Below are 17858 nucleotides of genomic sequence, written 5' to 3'. Positions count from 1 at the left end.
GCCAGCCCTGAGGACACATTTGACTGTGGAATCTTAAGGAGCCAAGGACATCATCTGATGCAGGCCCCTCATTTTACCAATGAGACACTGGAACTGAAGAAGGTGACGTGATGTGCTCAAGATGGAAGGCTCACCAGCCAACACCAGGGCAGGACTAGAACCAGGTGCCCTAGGGCTTCCCCACCTCCCGTGGCTTTTCCGTCAGTGCCCACCATGAGTCTGGGGTGACTTCATATTTTCACGTGCTGACTTGGCCTGGTTCCCCTTCCTCCACCAGCAGAGAGCTGTGTCCCTGGTCATCTCTGACATGCCCTTGGTACAGTGGTAATTGAGTAGAGCTGCCAGTGAGTTGACTGGTCCCTGACCTGGCTTCTGGGGCCGGACTCCAACCTCTGCTGGCCCAGCCCTGCTCCCAACACTGCTCCCCATCCTGGCACCTTCTCTGGCCTGGATACCATGGAAGCTGCCCTGGTCAGTTGCTGGAAATCATCTTTCCAAACCATGGAAAGATCTGGATCTCTTTAGTTAAGCAAACCCAGATGATGGGCAGCCTGGGATCCCCTTCCCTGCTTCTCTGGAGAAACTGGGAAGCAGATGCCCCTGGCATAAACATTTTTATGTAACGTTTTCTATCTCCAGGAATAGTACTATAATAATATGTGACAAGATGGAGCAAACACTGTTCACAAAATTCCTCTTAGGGAGAGTATTCTATGTGTTCAAAAGAAATGCTCCAAGTCAGTGGTTCTCAAAGTGTGTCCCCAGACCAGCAGCCTCAGCATCACCTGGAAATCATCAGGGATCTTGTTAGAGATGCAGATTCTCAGGCCCCACCCTGCACTGCTGCATCAGAACCACTAGGGTGGGCCCTCCAGGGGATTCAGGAGTAGTTAAGGCTTGGAAAGCCAATTTTGGTGGAGATGGGGAAGCTCCAGAACATGCTCCAGTGGCAAAATCCAGGGCTCAATGGCCTTGTAAGAAGGAAGGGTCTGGTTCCCTGCATGGCTCAGGTCAGGGGAGTCCCGGGATAGATTGGGAGGTAGGAGCCGGGGAAGAACTGGATTGCTCTTCACAATAGAAGGGAAGGACTTCTGAGGTCCCCTGAGGAAATCTAGGGGGGAGGAGAGTGAAGACAGTGAGGCTGGGTGCTATGTGGGAAAAAGGAAGAGAGAGTGAGACCCCCCTAACAAGGAGTATCTCAAGACATTGTCTGTGGAATCACAAGCCTTATGCAATGTGCCCTCTCCCTAAACTGCACAAAGCATCGGTGAGGGTTACACAAATAACCAAAGTTCTGGGGGTTCTACACTCTGGACACCATGAGAGGAGCTAAATTCTGCATGATGGTCTCAATGCCACACTCAGCAGAAAACTCTCTGTAAAGAGAATTGTCATGGCTGCATACTCTTTCATAAGGAGAACATTTCTCTATTTCCTAGCCATCCCCTTACTGGGGGGCATTTTGTTGGTTTCCAATTTTTCACTATCGTAAACAACATGATAAATGTCTTAGAGCTACAAACTTTCTCTTTATTCACGATTATGACCTTGGAACACAGATTCACAAATGTTGAGCGATTTGGTTCAAATGCTAAGTATACAGAGAACAGAAATTTCCCCTGAGATTGAGCAGGGGAGGGAGTGGTGCTCATTTATGAATATGATTAAGGAGAGAAAAAAGTGTCTTCTTTCTTTGAGAGAATTAGAGGGGTTCAAAGAGTAGAGCTGGCATTCTGGGGGCTGTGAGAAAAGGGAGTAGAGGGGCTTCCCAGTAAGATTAAAGCAGTGCTATAGCTGAGGGTGTTTTGCTGCATGTTTGCTGCATGTATTTGGTTGCATGTGTCAGACACGCATCTCTAGCCAGCTTCCAGTTTCACAACTGTGCTTTTAAGCTCACAATCTGGTCAGAACAGGGACAGTGCAGGCTTCAAGTCCTGCTAGATCAAGGGTCACAAATGATAACAACAAGCCTTCTGGCATCTCTCAGCAACTGCTATTGGTTATTCCTTCCTACTGTAAACAGGCTTTCTGTGTGCAGGGAGAGGAGAAATGGGCAGGGGGTGGAGGAAGGAGTGGGCAGAGCTGCAGACAACTCCAGTATTCCTTCATTCCAGCCAGACATGCCAGAGGAAAGAGCTGCCTTCTCTCCTCCAGCTTCATGTATCAAATCCCAAGGAAGGTCTCTGATTGGCTGGCTTGGGCCACATGCTCCCTGGGCAAATCATTAGGGTTAGGTGGTTGGGGCACTATCATTGGCTAGGCCTGGGTCACATGTTCATCACTGAAACCAGGGGCCAGGTACTCTTAACTGGTAGCACCACCAAAACCATATGGATTTAGGGAGCAGCAGATACCCAAGAGAAAGGGATGTCCTTTCCTGAAGAAACAGGCAGACAAAACCAGATATTCACTATCTGTATTCCTTCATACCCTGGCAGCTACTGTTAATCCATAACAATATTTCCCCCTTGAGCCAAGATTCAGCCTCAGAATCCTTCTTAACACAGCACTCAGGTAATGACTTCCAGCCAATCCAAGCTAGCTTACAAGATAAAAGTGATTTGCCATTTTGAGGCTTAAAACAAGATGCCAGATCATTGATGAACAAGAGACTAAAGTGAACTGGATTTAAGGAAGGTGTAAGCCACAGGGGTCAGTTCAGAACCCTAATGGGTCCCCTCTGGGAGATGCCTGCTCAGGGGACTGTAGGTGACTGCAGGTATCAGTCTCTGTGACAGTGAGATGGTTGGGCCCTGGTGGAGCATGGGACATTGTGAGACTGTCTGCCTATGGGAAGCCAAATGTGTTTCCTTTCCATTACTGTCACTGAAAAGCGAGTTGCAAGTGGGCAGTGTGGGAAATCTCTGAGCTTCATTCATTAGATTTCCACAGGAGTTTGGCTTTAAGAGAAGTCTGATCCCTCCCACCTGTGTGCTCCATTGCTTAGTCAACAGCCAGCCAGAGAGGGCGATACATGCTGGGCTAGGGTGGACAGGGCTGGAACCACAGGCCCAGTTCCAGGGTAGCACTGGGTTCTTCCACGGAGGGGCTCACAGCTCACATCTCCAAAGTGCACAGGGCAAAGCAAACTGAGGCACCATCAAAATGAAGAATGCCATTGAGGGGGACAGCCTGGATGGTGAGGACAGGGCACAGCCAGCTCTGGGTGACCCTGGTACATAGCCTCAAGCAGGTAGTCACCTGGGGATTCTCATACCATGCAAAGGACTGCAGGAGTTTGGCCAACAGCCCAGGTATCAGGAAGAAGCATGACCTGATGGCCCCAGTGGCCTCACTTGGACAGTGGGCTCCAAGTTCCTGCCTATTCCCATGGACTCCTTCAGGACTTAAGGGTGGCGTTGGTTCAGCCTGGGCTTCCACCCACATCTGGGTCTCCTGGGGCCTGACCCAGGTTCTCAGCAGAGCTGGAAGGAGAAAGGCTTAATTGCATCAGAATGGAAGCTTGCCAAGTGTGCTGACACTTTCAGCCCATGCAATCAATCCTCCATCGTGTAAACAGAGTTAGAAGTGTGATTCTGGCAATTATAAAGCCCATTATTTTCCTCTTCTTCTCCAAGTAAATTAGAAAGGCTCTTTGCTCTCACTTTGCAACTGGACCTCATTTTTACAGTGCAGCTGTAAAACCACTGCAATAGACTGTACTTAGAGAGGTGCCATGTTTGATGGCCAGTTGGCCATGGGTTTTGGCTTCCAGCCCTGGTTTTGCTGCCAAGCAGACTGTGATCTTTGTTGAGGCCAGCAGCCATCTCTGGGCCTTGGTTTCCCCATTTATAAAACGAGGAGCTTGGACTAGGTGGCCTCTGCGATCCCTTCCAACTCTCACGGCCATAGGAATCCAAGTGTGCTTGATTACTAGGGATGGCTCCGTGTAGACAGGAATGTACACTAGCTTCTTTTAAGCCAGGAGCCATGCCTCTTTCTTTATTTTCCACATACAATGATGAACCCCTGCAGGTGCAAATACATCCATTTCCACAGCAGTGTAAGGACAGAGGAAGAGCCGCGTGCCCATGTTTCTGGAACCCAAAGTGCTAGCCACGCTCACTGAATGCTGTTTTGCAATAAGAATCCCATTTAACCCTTACAAGAGAGCAGCTCTTAGGCCCATTTCACAGACAAGAAAACCACGACACAGTAAAGTAGTGCATCCAGTCTAGGTCTGCCCAGCTCCGAAGGCCATGTTCATAGTCAAAACTCTCTCAAATCTCCAAATCTGGGGACTTTAGTAGAGAAAGAATGGGTAGACCAAGAGGCCAACTCAACACGAAGGGAATGCCAGGCAGGACCCCTGAGTGACAGGACATGCCCAGGCAAGTGGCAGATGTCCCCCTGCATGTGGGGCCAGTAGATCCAGCAGGAAGGGGGCGCGGTGAGAAGGCATGAAGGACTTTGACAAATGTGTTCCAATGTTCCTGGCTCTCTCTAAATGGGCTCTTGCTTCCTCCGTCTCCTCCCTACCTCTGGAAATGGAACGCCAACGATTTCACTTGAAGGGAGTGTTTGGTGCTGTTTAGAAGCAGCATGAAGTAAATTTTTATGATGCTGGTTACTGCTTGATGGGGAACATTCAGCTGCCTTGGCTCTGATGACCCAGCTCTGTCTCCCATATTTGCCATATTGAAATTCTCAGAATTTACATTTATAAATGTTAAATGACTTTTTAATTTTTTATAAGGTGGACACAAGAACCACAAAATATCATCTGCTTTAAGGGTTGTCTTTCCAAGAGAAATTACTTTAAGCAGCACCAAAGTTTTAGAAATGCACATCACCATACTACCAAAAAAAAAAAAAAAAAGTTTTTAAAAGATAGTTTCAGTCAGTTTGCCTGACAGATGCTCACCCTGGAAATAAGTGTTTAATGGCAGTTTTTTCACAGAAACTATTCTGCTATCTCCATCAATGGGGTTTAGTCAATACCTCTTGAATATTTCGTCAAGTAACTTGTGAATACATTATCTTAGAATCCATCAACGTCATACCTGAAGGCTCTCAGGTATCTCAGGAGCTCCAGGCTGGATGTCTGTCCAGCTGAGCAGTCCCTGCTGAATCCCAGGTTCCTGACCAGCACTTACTGAGTACCAGGAGCCCTGATGGCCCTGGAGGCAGAGCAACAGGCGTGGGGAATCCAGGGCTCCATCCATAAGGATGCACCAGATTGGGAAAACATCCTCCAGAATTTCAGTATTGGTGGAATTTATGAACTGGGACTGAGTACAGGCTAGATATAATTGGAATGCTGAAGAGATGCAGATGACCCATCCTTTGCCAGCTGCCCAGACATCCTGCACCTGCTTCCTCATCATTAAAACAGGACAATAACCTCCAACTCACAAGGTTGTTGGTGACGGCTGAGGCCATTTAGCAGCGCTGTGATTAAGAACACAGTTGTCAGATGAGGTTTGGATTTTGGTTCCACCACTGTGATTTTGTATAAGTGACTTAATCCCTCGAGCCTCCGTTTACCTCATCTGTAAAATGGTCACAGTAATCTCTTCCTCAGGAAACTACGGTGGGGATGCATTTCAAGTGCTTGACACAGTGCCTGGAGCACAGTAAGTGTCAAGGGACAGTTATCATCTGGTGAAGGTACCAATGCCAGGCCAAACCCAAAAGAGGGTCTCACTTGGCAGGATTTCTCTCCCCTTCGAATTCTTTCACATATGTTATCACCCGGGCACCATTTTCTTCCTCACAGTTCTCTCTTAGATACTCTCCATCTTCCTATAACAGCACAAGCTTCTTATTGCCTCAAAAAGGCTTCATTGAAATCTTACCAAAAGCCCAGCATGATGTCTGGGTCTCTGGATAGAAAAGAAATACCAGCAGTGGCCCTGCCCACCATGCACAGAGGATATCCAAAAGCAAACAACGAATGCACCAGACTGAATTGTCTTAGTAACAGCTTGAGCTGGCCACAGCAGCCTTGTCCCAAGGCAGCCCACGATTAATTGCCAAATGAATTGTGTGGGCTATAATTGCTGCCAGAAGTGCGCGAAGGGAAATCTCCCTTCTGACCACAGTGATCAGGAAGGATAAACATCCACACCCTGGAGATCTGGCTGAGCCACTCGGTGAGGTCATGAAGCAACCTGGAAGCAGAGGGCACAGGACTGGTCAGGCTCTAATCACCTGAACACTGGGGGCCCCCAGCCCTCCCCCAGTGCCTGGTACAAAGGCCCAGCTCTTCAGCTGCTTCTGCAATCAGTCAAGTTTCCCATCGGAGGAATGGGATTTCACAGGGAGACTGGAATGAAAAGAATTCTTCCCCTATTTCCTAGTGCCCCCCGCCCAAAACACACGCCAACCCAACTACCACAGCCTTCACCAGTGACTCTGGTATAGCTGAACCACTGGTTTCTAAGCCCTTCTTTCCTCTGTCCTATTTTTACGATTCTTTTGTGGTTCTTGCTTACTTCTCAGCCTACAGCGTGTGGTAATCATATCTAATGAATTACTGTACCTGTGGCACTCTGAGGTCACTAGATGAAAGGAATTCAAATAACCCAGAGAGATCTTTTTGTTAATTATAACTTCAGTAGGCAGCATAAGGAAAAATTAGCTAACACCGGCAAAGGACACAGGAAATGAAAAGAATGAAACAACTGGGCATCATTACTAATTATTTTCTTTGAAGTCCTCATGATTGTTTTCTAACAATACAGTCCATGTAGAAAAACTTGCTATTTGTATTTTATAGACAAAACAGAGATTTATCAAAGTCTTCCATTCGTTTGATAAAAATGATAGGACTTGAGGAGATGGAAGGAGTCTCGTTTGCCTTTCTTCCTTAGATAGAAGGGAAGTCTGGGCTCATCTGGGATCTTCTTCCTAGTCATTCAGCTTGCCCTGACTCATGTCCCTCAGTGCTGCTGGGTGTCAGGGTTTGTGAGATCAATTCAGCCTTCCAGGCCAAACTCTGCCCCACCAGGTGGTTCCCCATGGGACCTGGCTCCTCCACCAGTCCCAGGCAGGGCAGGGCAGGGCCAGGTGGGCGGCTCCTGGCCTGCAGGCTGGTAGGGACTACGTGAGTCTTGTTGCTGTGGAACTGGCGTGGCTCTGTCCATCTCAATTCCCTGACCGCTTCCCGACATCCTGCCTGCTGGGTTGGCCCAGTCTATTAAATTCACTCACTCATTCATCAGCTAGTTATTGAACCCCTACTATATGCCACGCACTGTTCCATTGAACAAAACAGATAAAGCCCTGCTTTCAGGCAGCAGGCATTCCAAAGAAGGGAAACACATTAAACAAAGAAGAAAAACCTACGGTGTGACGGCTGACGATAAGTACCAGGAAGACACGGAACAATGCACAAGAGGATGGAGAGGCCTGGGGATGCTGGGAATGGGTGCTGTTTTACAGGAATGGTCCGGAAAGGCCTCTCTGGGGAAGCTGACATCTTACCAGAGATCTGTGGGAAGGGAGGGAGCAAGCAAGATAGCTATCAGAAAGAATGGCATCCTAGGCAGAGGAAACAGCATGGGCAAAGGCTCTGAGTCTGGATTTGCTTGCTGTGTTCCAGGAATAGCAAGGAAGGCAGTATGCCTGGAACAGAGCCGGTGAGGGAAAGGGAAGGTGGTAGGAGATGGATCAGAGAAGGGACCAGGAGCCACAACTTAACCAACAGGTCTCCGCCTGTAGCTTGGGCAGAATTCTTAACCAGCAGGCCAACTCACTCAGTCAGCAACTGCATGTTGAGTGCCCTATGCTCCTGGCTGGACCCCAGATCCCCGCTGGGCTGAAGCAAAGAACACAAAGTGATATGGCTGTAAAAGGTAGTGGGACTTCAATTTCCTTTTTTTTTTTTCAGAGTATTAGTTGCACATTTAGAGAATACAAAGATTGCAGAAAAGAATAATGATGCAGATGCAGAGAAGTAAAGAATCAGGTAGCCAGGATTCTAATGGTTTCCTCCACTGTTTTCCAAACTTTGTCTAATGCTGTTATAATATGTTGGTTATATATATATCTTTAAAAAGAAACTCGACCAAAAGTTTTTATCAAAATGAAATTAGAATTACACCATATATTCTTTTAACTTATGCACAGACTTTGGAACCCAACCTCAATAAGATAAGACACAACTAGTTCTTTGAAAAGCACAAACTTTTGAGTCAGTGGAGACTGGACTGATATTCTGGTTTTGCCACCAGTTGCTGTGGGGCCTCAGGTAGGTTACTCACGCTCTTTGAGCCTCAGTTTTTTCACTGTAAAATAGGTATCACATCCATAGGATTGTTTTAAAGAGTAGAGATGATGTGTAAAACACCTGGCATGTGGTAAGTACTAAATAAATGGTGGCTAGTCAGAGCTATTAGCAAACAGGCAAATTTGTCCAATCAACAAACACAGCCTCTCCCCCGTGCTCAAGCGCTTCTGCCATTGCTGGTAACACAGCAGTAAACAAGAACGAAAATAACGTAATTTTATCTTATCTTCCCAAATTCCAATTGCCCCCAAAGACAGCAAATCAATCTAGAACTGTGTGGTTGTCCCTCTGAATGAGGGTAAGGTGTTGTAGTCCTACACGTGCTGGAAAAGTGGGCAGAATTCAGGTTCCTGGGACGCAGGGCAACGGTGGCACAGCTTTGCAGCAAACTATTTGGCTCCCCAAGCGGCTCTGTGTCTTCTTCCTTTGCTGCTGCCTCCCTGCTGCTCAGACAAAGCCAGGAAGCTCCCACCTCTGGCTGAAACCCTAGAGAGCATCACCCGCTGTCAAAGCCAGTGGACTCAAAATCCACCCCCCTGAAGACTGGGCCTGTCTCAGCCCTGAAGATTACCTGAGGCCCTTGTTCTTGGGCTGTTCACCAGCCACATGTCTCAGATCAAAACAGCTCCGCCATATCAGACAATAGATTCTGTTCCTGACATGCAAGGCTAAAAGGAAAACTAACTTTTAATAAAAGCACGAAAATTCACATTGCTCTCTCTGGTAGTTTGCTTCCCAGCAGAGAAGTGACGAAGGCTTAAACAAAAGGGAGTCCCATCCCCTCAGGGAAACTCATCATTTCTGTAGAAACCAAGGGTCATTCCAGGCAGCCAGCTCGGGCTAGACTGACAGGAACTACATCTCATCAGCCACCACATGAGCACCTCTGTGAACAGACGGACAGACACTGGGTTGAGTGCACTGATCACAGCAACCCCGCAAGGCAGGTACCACTGACCCCACTGTTCAGATGGGGAAGCCAAGGCCAAGTCAGAATAATAACTTGCCCAGGTGGAAAGAAGGCAGATAGGTTTGGGACCTATATTTTGGAGCTGTTTTTACATCTTCCTCAACCTGGTTTGACTCATTGTTAGAAACAATGGATAAATCTGCCAGAAATGTAATCAGCCACCAAGCCTAGCAATGTAGTTCTGTTCAGGAAACAGAGCTGGTTTAGACGGAGTGCCATTTTGGTGACGGCCTGTTTCTGCTCTCTCCACCCCTTCCCTCTCAGACTCAGGAATAGCTGGTGCTCACGGAGCACACTGGCTTCAAACCACAGGGTTATTCTCTTGGAGCAGCATCAGTGAATTTTTCTTACCAAGTGTAAAAGGCCAAACTGCTAGGAAAGTGTTTTTTAAAATATAAATCTGGTCTTGGCACGTTATTCTTGACAGGCCTTCCTCCGCTTAATATGCTAACGGGGATGAATCTTCCCTTGAACAGATTCTACATACAAATCTTTCATAACTACGTGCTCATTGGACTTGCCAGACAGGGCCTTGCACATGAGCAGCTGTTTCCTGGGAGTGAAAGTCCCTATCAGGAAACCCCAGAGCAGCAAGGCTATGGGGCTCACATTCCCACCCGACCCTCTCCACCCCAACTCCATAGAGTTCTTGGAATTTGGGGGTTTGCTTGCTGTGAGAATACCAAGTGGATCTATTGTGTTGGAGGCACATTAAAAACCCGCCAAACTCTCCGGACCTAAGAGACACTCGTGGCCAGGAGTTCCGGTTCTGGCTCTTGGGGTGGCCTGGGGAAGTCTTTCCCCCTCTCTCCGCCTCAGTTTTACCTTCTGTAAAAGGAGCGAGGTCCAGGTGAGCACTAAGGTGAGACATCTCAGGCCCGCCTCAGGCGTGACAAAAGCCTCCCTCCGAGGATGCAATTCCCTCAAAGCGCCTTCGCCGCTTGGAGTTGGACTCCGGCGGTGTGGCGGGGCCGCCAGGGCGCGTCCGCAGGCTTCGCGAGCCGGGCCAACCCACCCCGCCCCAAACTATCGGACGACAGCCACAGAAGCGACCGTCCGGGCCCACGCGCAGGCCTCGGAGTCCCACCCCCGCACGCTGCCTGCACCCCTCCGGGCCCGCCCGACCACGCCCCCGCTCCCGCCGCGGCGCGTGCAACCCCGCCCTCCCCGGAGTCTCCGAGCCTCGCGGGCGGAGGGCGGGGCGGGATGGGGCGAGGCGCGCGGGAGGCGGAGCCGAGTCGGGGAATCCTGCTCCCGGCGAGCGCAGGGCCAAGCAGAGCCGCCCGGCCGTCCGAGGGCACTCGCGTCGGGGGGCGGCGGGGAACCCCAGACACCGCCGGGCCGGGAGGGAGCTCCGCGCCAAGCGAGCCGCCGCCACCGCCTCCGCGCCGCCCCCGCGGGTTGAGGGGGGCCCGACGCGTCTTCACTCCGCCCGCCGCCAGTCCCCGCGGTCCCGCCGTCAGCTCGCCGGCTCGTCTCCCGCGCGCCATGCAGCCACCGCCTGCCCTGCGCGCGTAGGCGCCCGCCACAGGCCATGCTGCCCCTGCTCGCCGCGCTGCTGGCCGCCGCCTGCCCGCTGCCGCCCGCCCGCGGCAGGGCCGCGGACGCGCCGGGCCTCCTCGGGGCGCCCCTCAACGCCTCGGTCAACGCGTCGTCTGCGGACGAGCCTGCCGCCCCGCGGCTGCTGGCCTCGGCGGCGCCCGGGGCCCCCGAGCGCCCCGGCCCGGAGGAGGAGGCGGCGGCGCCGTGCAACATCAGCGTGCAGCGACAGATGCTGAGCTCGCTGCTCGTGCGCTGGGGCCGCCCGCGGGGCTTCCAGTGCGACCTGCTCCTCTTCTCCACCAACGCGCACGGCCGCGCCTTCTTCGCCGCCGCCTTCCACCGAGTCGGGCCGCCGCTACTTATCGAGCACCTAGGGCTGGCGGCGGGCGGCGCGCAGCAGGACCTGCGCCTCTGCGTGGGCTGCGGCTGGGTGCGCGGCCGCCGCCCCGGCCGCCTCCGGCCCGCCGGCGCCACCGCCGGGGCGCCCACCGCGCTGCCCGCCTACCCCGCGGCCGAGTCCCCCGCGCCGCTGTGGCTGCAGGGAGAGCCGCTGCATTTCTGCTGCCTGGACTTCAGCCTGGAGGAGCTGCAGGGCGAGCCGGGCTGGCGGCTGAACCGCAAGCCCATCGAGTCCACGCTGGTGGCCTGCTTCATGACCCTGGTCATCGTCGTGTGGAGCGTGGCCGCCCTCATCTGGCCGGTGCCCATCATCGCCGGCTTCCTGCCCAACGGCATGGAGCAGCGCCGGACCACCGCCAGCGCCGCCGCCGCCGCCCCCGCCGCTGTACCCGCTGGGACCACCGCCGCCGCAGCCGCAGCCGCAGCCGCTGCCGCCGCAGCCGCGGCCGTCACCTCGGGGGCGGCGACCAAGTGACCCGCCCCACTCCTCCCCTTGTCCGCCCTATGTCCGCGCTCTCGGTGCCTTTCCCGCCGGGAGACTTGGCCGGTGTGCTTCGTGCAGTAGTGACCGTTAGTTCTTCCCGGGAGGGGTCCGCGGAAGAGGCCCCAGCGTGTGGGAAAAGCCAGGTTTGTGCCGCGCTTCTGGCTCCGAAAAGCAGATGCAAGCCCTTGCCCTGCAGGGTGAGATCCGCAGCTTGGAAGACGGAGAGGAGGGAAATGGGGCCCCTTCCCCTCTTTGCGTCCCCCTGCCCTCCTTCCTTCCCGCACCCACGTGCCCTATATTCATGGCAGAAAATGACCAAATCCTGTGTATTTGTTTTATATATTTAATAACTGTTTTAAATGAAAGTTTTAGTAAAAAAAAATCAAATTGCCATTGCTGTAGTAAGGGAAGCTCTTTGTATCTGAACACAGTATTTGAAGTTTGTTGTTTTTTAATTTATTTAAAAGGGGGAGGAGGCATGGGAATGATTTAACACTGTTATATTGTTACCGCTGAAAATGAACTTTATTAACCTTTTTCCAAGTCGATCTATCCAGTGACGTGGCCAGATGGGCGTTTCTTCTTGTACTTCTGTGTTTTTTTGGCTTTTAATACAGACATTTTCCTCCAGAGATGCGTATGTGTCTTTATTTGATTCGGAAAAGGAATCCAAGAATTACAAGATGATCCCCTGAAACGCGAGGAAGGGAATCTTCAGAAAGTGAGAGAAGGGCTAACTCTGTCTCACTTGCCTGTCTGGGAGAGGTGGGAGATGGAAACCATACTACTGGCCCTAATGGCAGTGGTTTTGCCTCTCACCACGCGGCCACCCCCACCCCTCAGCCTCACTGACACCCGTCACGGCGGCATACAGGGTTTTATGTGATTTATCTTTTTACGCATTTCCCTCAGGCCCTGTAAAACACCCAGTTAAGTGCCAATATGGTGAAATCGGTAGTTCCTCTGAGCCAGGTGTCTTTCATGAAAAATGACTCATTTTAAAAGGCATGTAAATTTCCTTTTCATATGTGTAACCTTTAGTATATGAACACATTTCAAAAGCTGGTTTTAAAGCCTGAGCTATTTCAGCATTAAGATTTTTTTCAAGGTGAACTCTTACAGACTAACACCTTAAAAAAAATTTTAAGCTACTTTCTCTTGCTCCATCTCCTTCCCACTTTTGAGTGAATACTTGATAACTGTTCTAGAGCATACTGTTCTAGTGAATACTAGGTACCGTTCTTGATAGTTCTCAAAGTGGTGTCCCTGGAACAGCAACATCAGTAACACCTGGGAACTTGTTAAGAGATGCAGAACTGGGGCCCTGCCCAGGACCTACAGATGCAGAAACTCTGGGGTGGGGCACAGCAATCTGCTTTAACAAGCCCTGTGACAAATTCTGATGTGTTTCAAATTTGAGAACCGCTGTGTACTAGTGGAAGAGAACCTTCAAAATATGTAGCCTCCTTTTATCTCAAGATGTCTCTATTATATCACAGGAATGTCTGGAGGAGAGTCTGGGTCATTGCCCTGTAGCTTCAATTGTTCCTCTGTCTCTTAGGGGTCCAGGATCTCTCTAGCAGAAGCCAGCCTCTTAGAGAGGAAAGCGTGAGGGTGGCAGTCTTCCTCTATCTCCTGATCCAGACACTGGCGAAGTTCAGTGTAATGCAAATCCGCTAGCCTCATGCGTCACTGTAAACCTTCTTATACGCCAAAGCAAGGTGGGTTGTGAACTGCTCTCTTCTCCAACCCTGTGGTAACTAGCAGGAGAAAATAACTTTCCTAACCTTGGTCAATTTTAATATAGTCATAGCATTTGTAATTCTGGAAGGCATATTAAGAATTCCTAGGACAATACACACACACACACAGAGTCACCCTCCCTGATTTTTCCAAGATGAAAATTGAGGCTCAGGTTCAGCATTTTGCCTACAATCACATAGCTACACAAAAAAGCAGAGCTGAAACCAAACCTGGGTCTTCTGCCTCCCTGACTCTTATTTTTTCATCACCAGAAACTTCCCTTCCTAGGTGAATTAGGAGCTAGCCCCTCAGAGTCTGATCCTCTGTTGACCCACCCCTGTCACTGTCAGATTCTGTGTAGTCACAAATGCAAAGGAGCCGGAGAGCATCAATTTTTTAAATGAGACACTCAGGCACTTGATAAAACTTTCTATGTATTTTTACACACACACACACGTAAAACGTATTTAGATCTATCGATCGATCGTTCTACACACACACGTGCACACACACACACACATACACACACATTGGATGACCGGTTAGTTCACTATGCTGACTTTGGCTGCTTTCTAAGAGCCAGAGCTCTAAGCAGGAGACTACAAAGTGGGATGGAGCCTGTGTCCTTTTGGTCTCTTTAAGTTGGGACCATCCACTGGGTAAAGGAAGTAAGACGCTGGCAGGCTCAGCTTCAGGGTCTGTGCTCCTAGTCAGTTTGATTTGCATCATCTCAGTAGTGAAACACTTCCAAAAATGCAGTTTACTAAAGTACTAAATCAGTACTTCTTTGACGGGACAGGAAGTGTGCCACGGTAGCCTGTGTGCGCCTATGTGTGCAATTCCCAGATTACAGTTCATTCTTTAAGTCTCCTGAGTGATGGAGGTCATCAGCCTGGTGGCCATTCCAATGTTTTGCGTAGAGTGGGTCCCAAAAGAACTCAACTGGGGAGATTTAGACAAAAATACACTCTGGATCTCCATGACCTAGGAGTCATCAAGGGAGAAGGATGGAAGGAGTTAAAATGGAAAGAAAGGAATGGAGAGAAGGTCAGAGCAGGTGTCCCCTCTCACCTGGCCTAGCCCCTCCCCCACCGCACAGAAATGACTCATTCATTGACAAAAGGGGCAAGAAGAGAGCTGGTCTTCACTGTTCCAATTCTCTCCTTTCACTGGGGAAGAATCATCCATTTCTCAGCTAGGTTAAAAGGTTTAAAGCTACAAGGACTGGGAGAGTTAAGCTGCCTTCTCTCCCTCCTCACCTCCAGCTACCAGAATCGCACAGTCTGCAGCCCAGCTTTGGCATCCCCCACACAAGTGCTGATGCGTGGTAATTTCTGCCATGCCCTGGGACAGGCCAGGGTCCAAGCATATTTTGAGGATGATGGAGATTTACTGTGGTTCTCTGAGGGCTGGTAGCATGGCTGCTGCTCACCCAGGACAATTAAAGGCCTCTCTCCTCCCCTCACCCTGAGCATTTTCCTGGTGTTCTTACTGCCTGAGTATTCCCAGAACTGTCTCCTTAAAGTACCGGGGTGAGCTAGTGTGCCTCTGAGGGCCTGTTATTTTTTGTGCTTTCACAGAGGCACTGATGAAAGTCAAAATAATTGGCATCTTGATAACATCCTAAGGCCTCATTTTGACTCTTCGTACAAACTGTCTCCCAGAAAGCTTTTTTGGCACTTGAGAAAATAACTTACCTTGGGGGTACCCAGCAGGCCCCACTTTACTCTGTGACCAGAGTCCTTCCTGGGCTCCTGGGAAGTTCTGTGAGACTTCCTGAGGGTCAGCAGGCAGGGAGGGGGGTGGGGAAAGATTGCTGACCCCATAGCTCTCTATCCCACCCCGGTCTGACCCTGGACTGCAGGTGTGAACCTTGTTCGGAACCTAGAAGAGCTCCCCACCCCCTCCCAGTGGCTGTGCTACAGTGTCTCTGAGTCCCTGCTGTTTTCCCAGCAGTCCAAGGCTCCGTGTTGTTCTATCCCAGAGGATATACTTGTGAATCGCAGCCTAGCTCTTGGCCTTCCTTGTACACTTAGCCACTCTGGACTTAAATCATGATTCACACTGTGTAATGATCTAGAATTGTGATTTCTGTCATTGTAATAATTTGGAATCTTATTCTAGAATATTTTATGATCATAGGCGTACCCTGTCTTGAGTTAAATGCCATATTCTTTGGTTCACCTAGTAAGAAAGATGCTGAGTTTCTTACTATAAACTTTCACATTATACCCTACCTCACCTCCTGTGTTCCTAGATAATTCTGCAACCTCTAGAGGAGGACTGCACTGGCAATAATAATAATAATAATAATAATAATTATCTGGGACTTCCCTGGTGGCACAGTGGTTAAGAATCCGCCTGCCAATGCAGGGGACACAGGTTCGATCCCTGGTCCAGGAAGATCCCACATGCCGTGGAGCAACTAAGCCCGTGCGCCACAACTACTGATCCTGCGATCTAGAGCCCGCGAGCCACAGCTACTGAGCCCATGCACCACAACTATTGAAGCCCGCGCGCCTAGAGCCCGTGCTCTGCAACAAGAGAAGCCACCACAGTAGAAGCCTGTGCACCGAAGAGTAACTCCCACTCTCTGCAACTAGAGGAAGCCACATGCAGCAACAAAGACCCAACACAACCAAGAAATAAATCAATAAATTTATTTAAAAGAAATAATAATAATTATTATTATTATAAATAAATCATCATCATAAATACTATTGTTATTAATTGTTATTCTGAATTGGAGAGGGAGAAGTAGAAGGGAAAACAATAACTAACAGGAGAGAAGAAGCGAATTTAAAACACCAGCTTTAATTGTGCACAGCAAAGGAAACCATAAACAAAATGAAAAGACAACCTACAGAATGGGAGAAAATATTTGCAAACGATGTGACCGACAGGGTTTAATTTCCAAAATATGCAAACAACTCATAAAACTCAACAAAAAAACCCCACAAATAACCCAGTTGAAAAATGGGTAGAATATCTAAATAGAAATTTCTCCAAAGAAGACATACAAAGGGCCAACAGGCACATGAAAAGATGCTTGACATGTCTAATTATTAGAGAAGTGCAAATCAAAACTACAGTGAGGTACCACCTCACAGTGGTCAGAATGGCCATCATTAAAAAGTCTACAAATAACAAATGCTGGAGAGGGGATGGAGAAGAGGGAACCCTCTTACACTGTTGGTGGGAATGTAAGTTGGTACAGCCACTATGGAAAACGGTATGGAGGTGCCTCAAAAAACTAAAAATAGAGTTGCCATATGATCCAGCAATCCCATTCCCGGGCATATATCCAGAGAAAATTCTAATTCAAAAAGATACATGCACCCCAATGTTCATAGCAGCACTATTCACACTAGCCAAGACATGGAAACAACCAAAATGTCCATCAACAGATGAATGGATAAAGAAGATGTGGTACATTTACACAGTGGAATACTACTCAGTCATAAAAAGGAATGAAATAATGCCATCTGTATGGACCTAGAGATTATCATACTAAGTGAAATAAGTCAGGAGATAGCCTCATCCACCAGAGGGCAGACAGCAGAAGCAAGAAGAACTCCAATCCTGCAGCCTGTGGAACAAAAACCACATTCACAGAAAGATAGACAAGATGAAAAGGCAGAGGGCTATGTACCAGATGAATGAACAAGATAAAACCCCAGAAAAACAACTAAATGAACTGGAGATAGGCAACCTTCCAGAAAAAGAATTCAGAATAATGATAGTGAAGATGATCCAGGACCTCAGAAAAAGAATGGAGGCAAAGATCGAGAAGATTCATTTCTTGAATGAACAAAGACCTAGAAGAATTAAAGAACAAACAAACAGAGATGAACAATACAATAACTGAAATGAAAACTACACTAGAAGGAATCAATAGCAGAATAACTGAGGCAGAAGAACGGATAAGTGACCTGGAAGACAGAATGGTGGAATTCACTCCTGCGGAACAGAGTAAAGAAAAAAGAATGAAAAGAAATGAAGACAGCCTAAGAGACCTCTGGGACAACATTAAACGCAACAACATTCGCATTATAGGGGTCCCAGAAGGAGAAGAGAGAGAGAAAGTACCCGAGAAAATATTGAAGAGATTATAGTCGAAAACTTCCCTAACATGGGAAAGGAAATAGCCACCCAAGTCCAGGAAGCGCAGAGTCCCATACAGGATAAACTCAAGGAGAAACATGCCAAGACACATAGTAATCAAATTGGCAAAAATCAAAGACAAAGAAAAATTATTGAAAGCAGCAAGGGAAAAATGACAAATAACATACAAGGGAACTCCCATAAGGTTAACAGCTGATTTCTCAGCAGAAACTCTACAAGCCAGAAGGAAATGGCATGACATATTTAAAGTGATGAAAGGGAAGAACCTATAGCCAAGATTACTCTACCCGGCAAGGATCTCATTCAGATTCGATGGAGAAATCAAAAGCTTTACAGACAAGTAAAAGCTAAGAGAATTCAGC

General features: G+C 49.0%; 2 protein-coding genes across 2 annotated transcripts in view; one reads left to right on the top strand and one right to left on the bottom strand.

The window, feature by feature from the left end:
• LARS2 (leucyl-tRNA synthetase 2, mitochondrial) overlaps positions 1-10157 on the bottom strand; it is a 275856-nt gene extending 265699 nt beyond the window's left edge. Inside the window, exon 1 of the mRNA XM_061196628.1 lies at positions 10029-10157. The gene's annotated coding sequence lies outside the window, so the exon portion shown is untranslated. The remainder of the gene's footprint in view (positions 1-10028) is intronic.
• A 312-nt stretch (positions 10158-10469) lies between these two features.
• On the top strand, positions 10470-12248 carry TMEM158 (transmembrane protein 158). Its single transcript, XM_061195307.1, has one exon. It carries the CDS (start codon positions 10738-10740, stop codon positions 11617-11619), a length of 882 nt encoding a protein of 293 aa, XP_061051290.1. The 5' UTR covers positions 10470-10737; the 3' UTR covers positions 11620-12248.
• Positions 12249-17858: the final 5610 nt, after the last annotated feature.

The sequence above is a fragment of the Eubalaena glacialis genome, chromosome 7 (genome assembly GCF_028564815.1).
Source record: "Eubalaena glacialis isolate mEubGla1 chromosome 7, mEubGla1.1.hap2.+ XY, whole genome shotgun sequence".
Lineage (NCBI taxonomy): Eukaryota > Metazoa > Chordata > Mammalia > Artiodactyla > Balaenidae > Eubalaena > Eubalaena glacialis.
Note: the sequence above shows the minus strand (reverse complement) of the source record. Positions and strands in the feature narration are given on the sequence as shown.

Excerpts from the sequence above, each read along its gene's own strand:
- TMEM158 (XM_061195307.1), top strand. The coding sequence starts at position 10,738 with ATGCTGCCCCTGCTCGCCGCGCTGCTGGCCGCCGCCTGCCCGCTGCCG.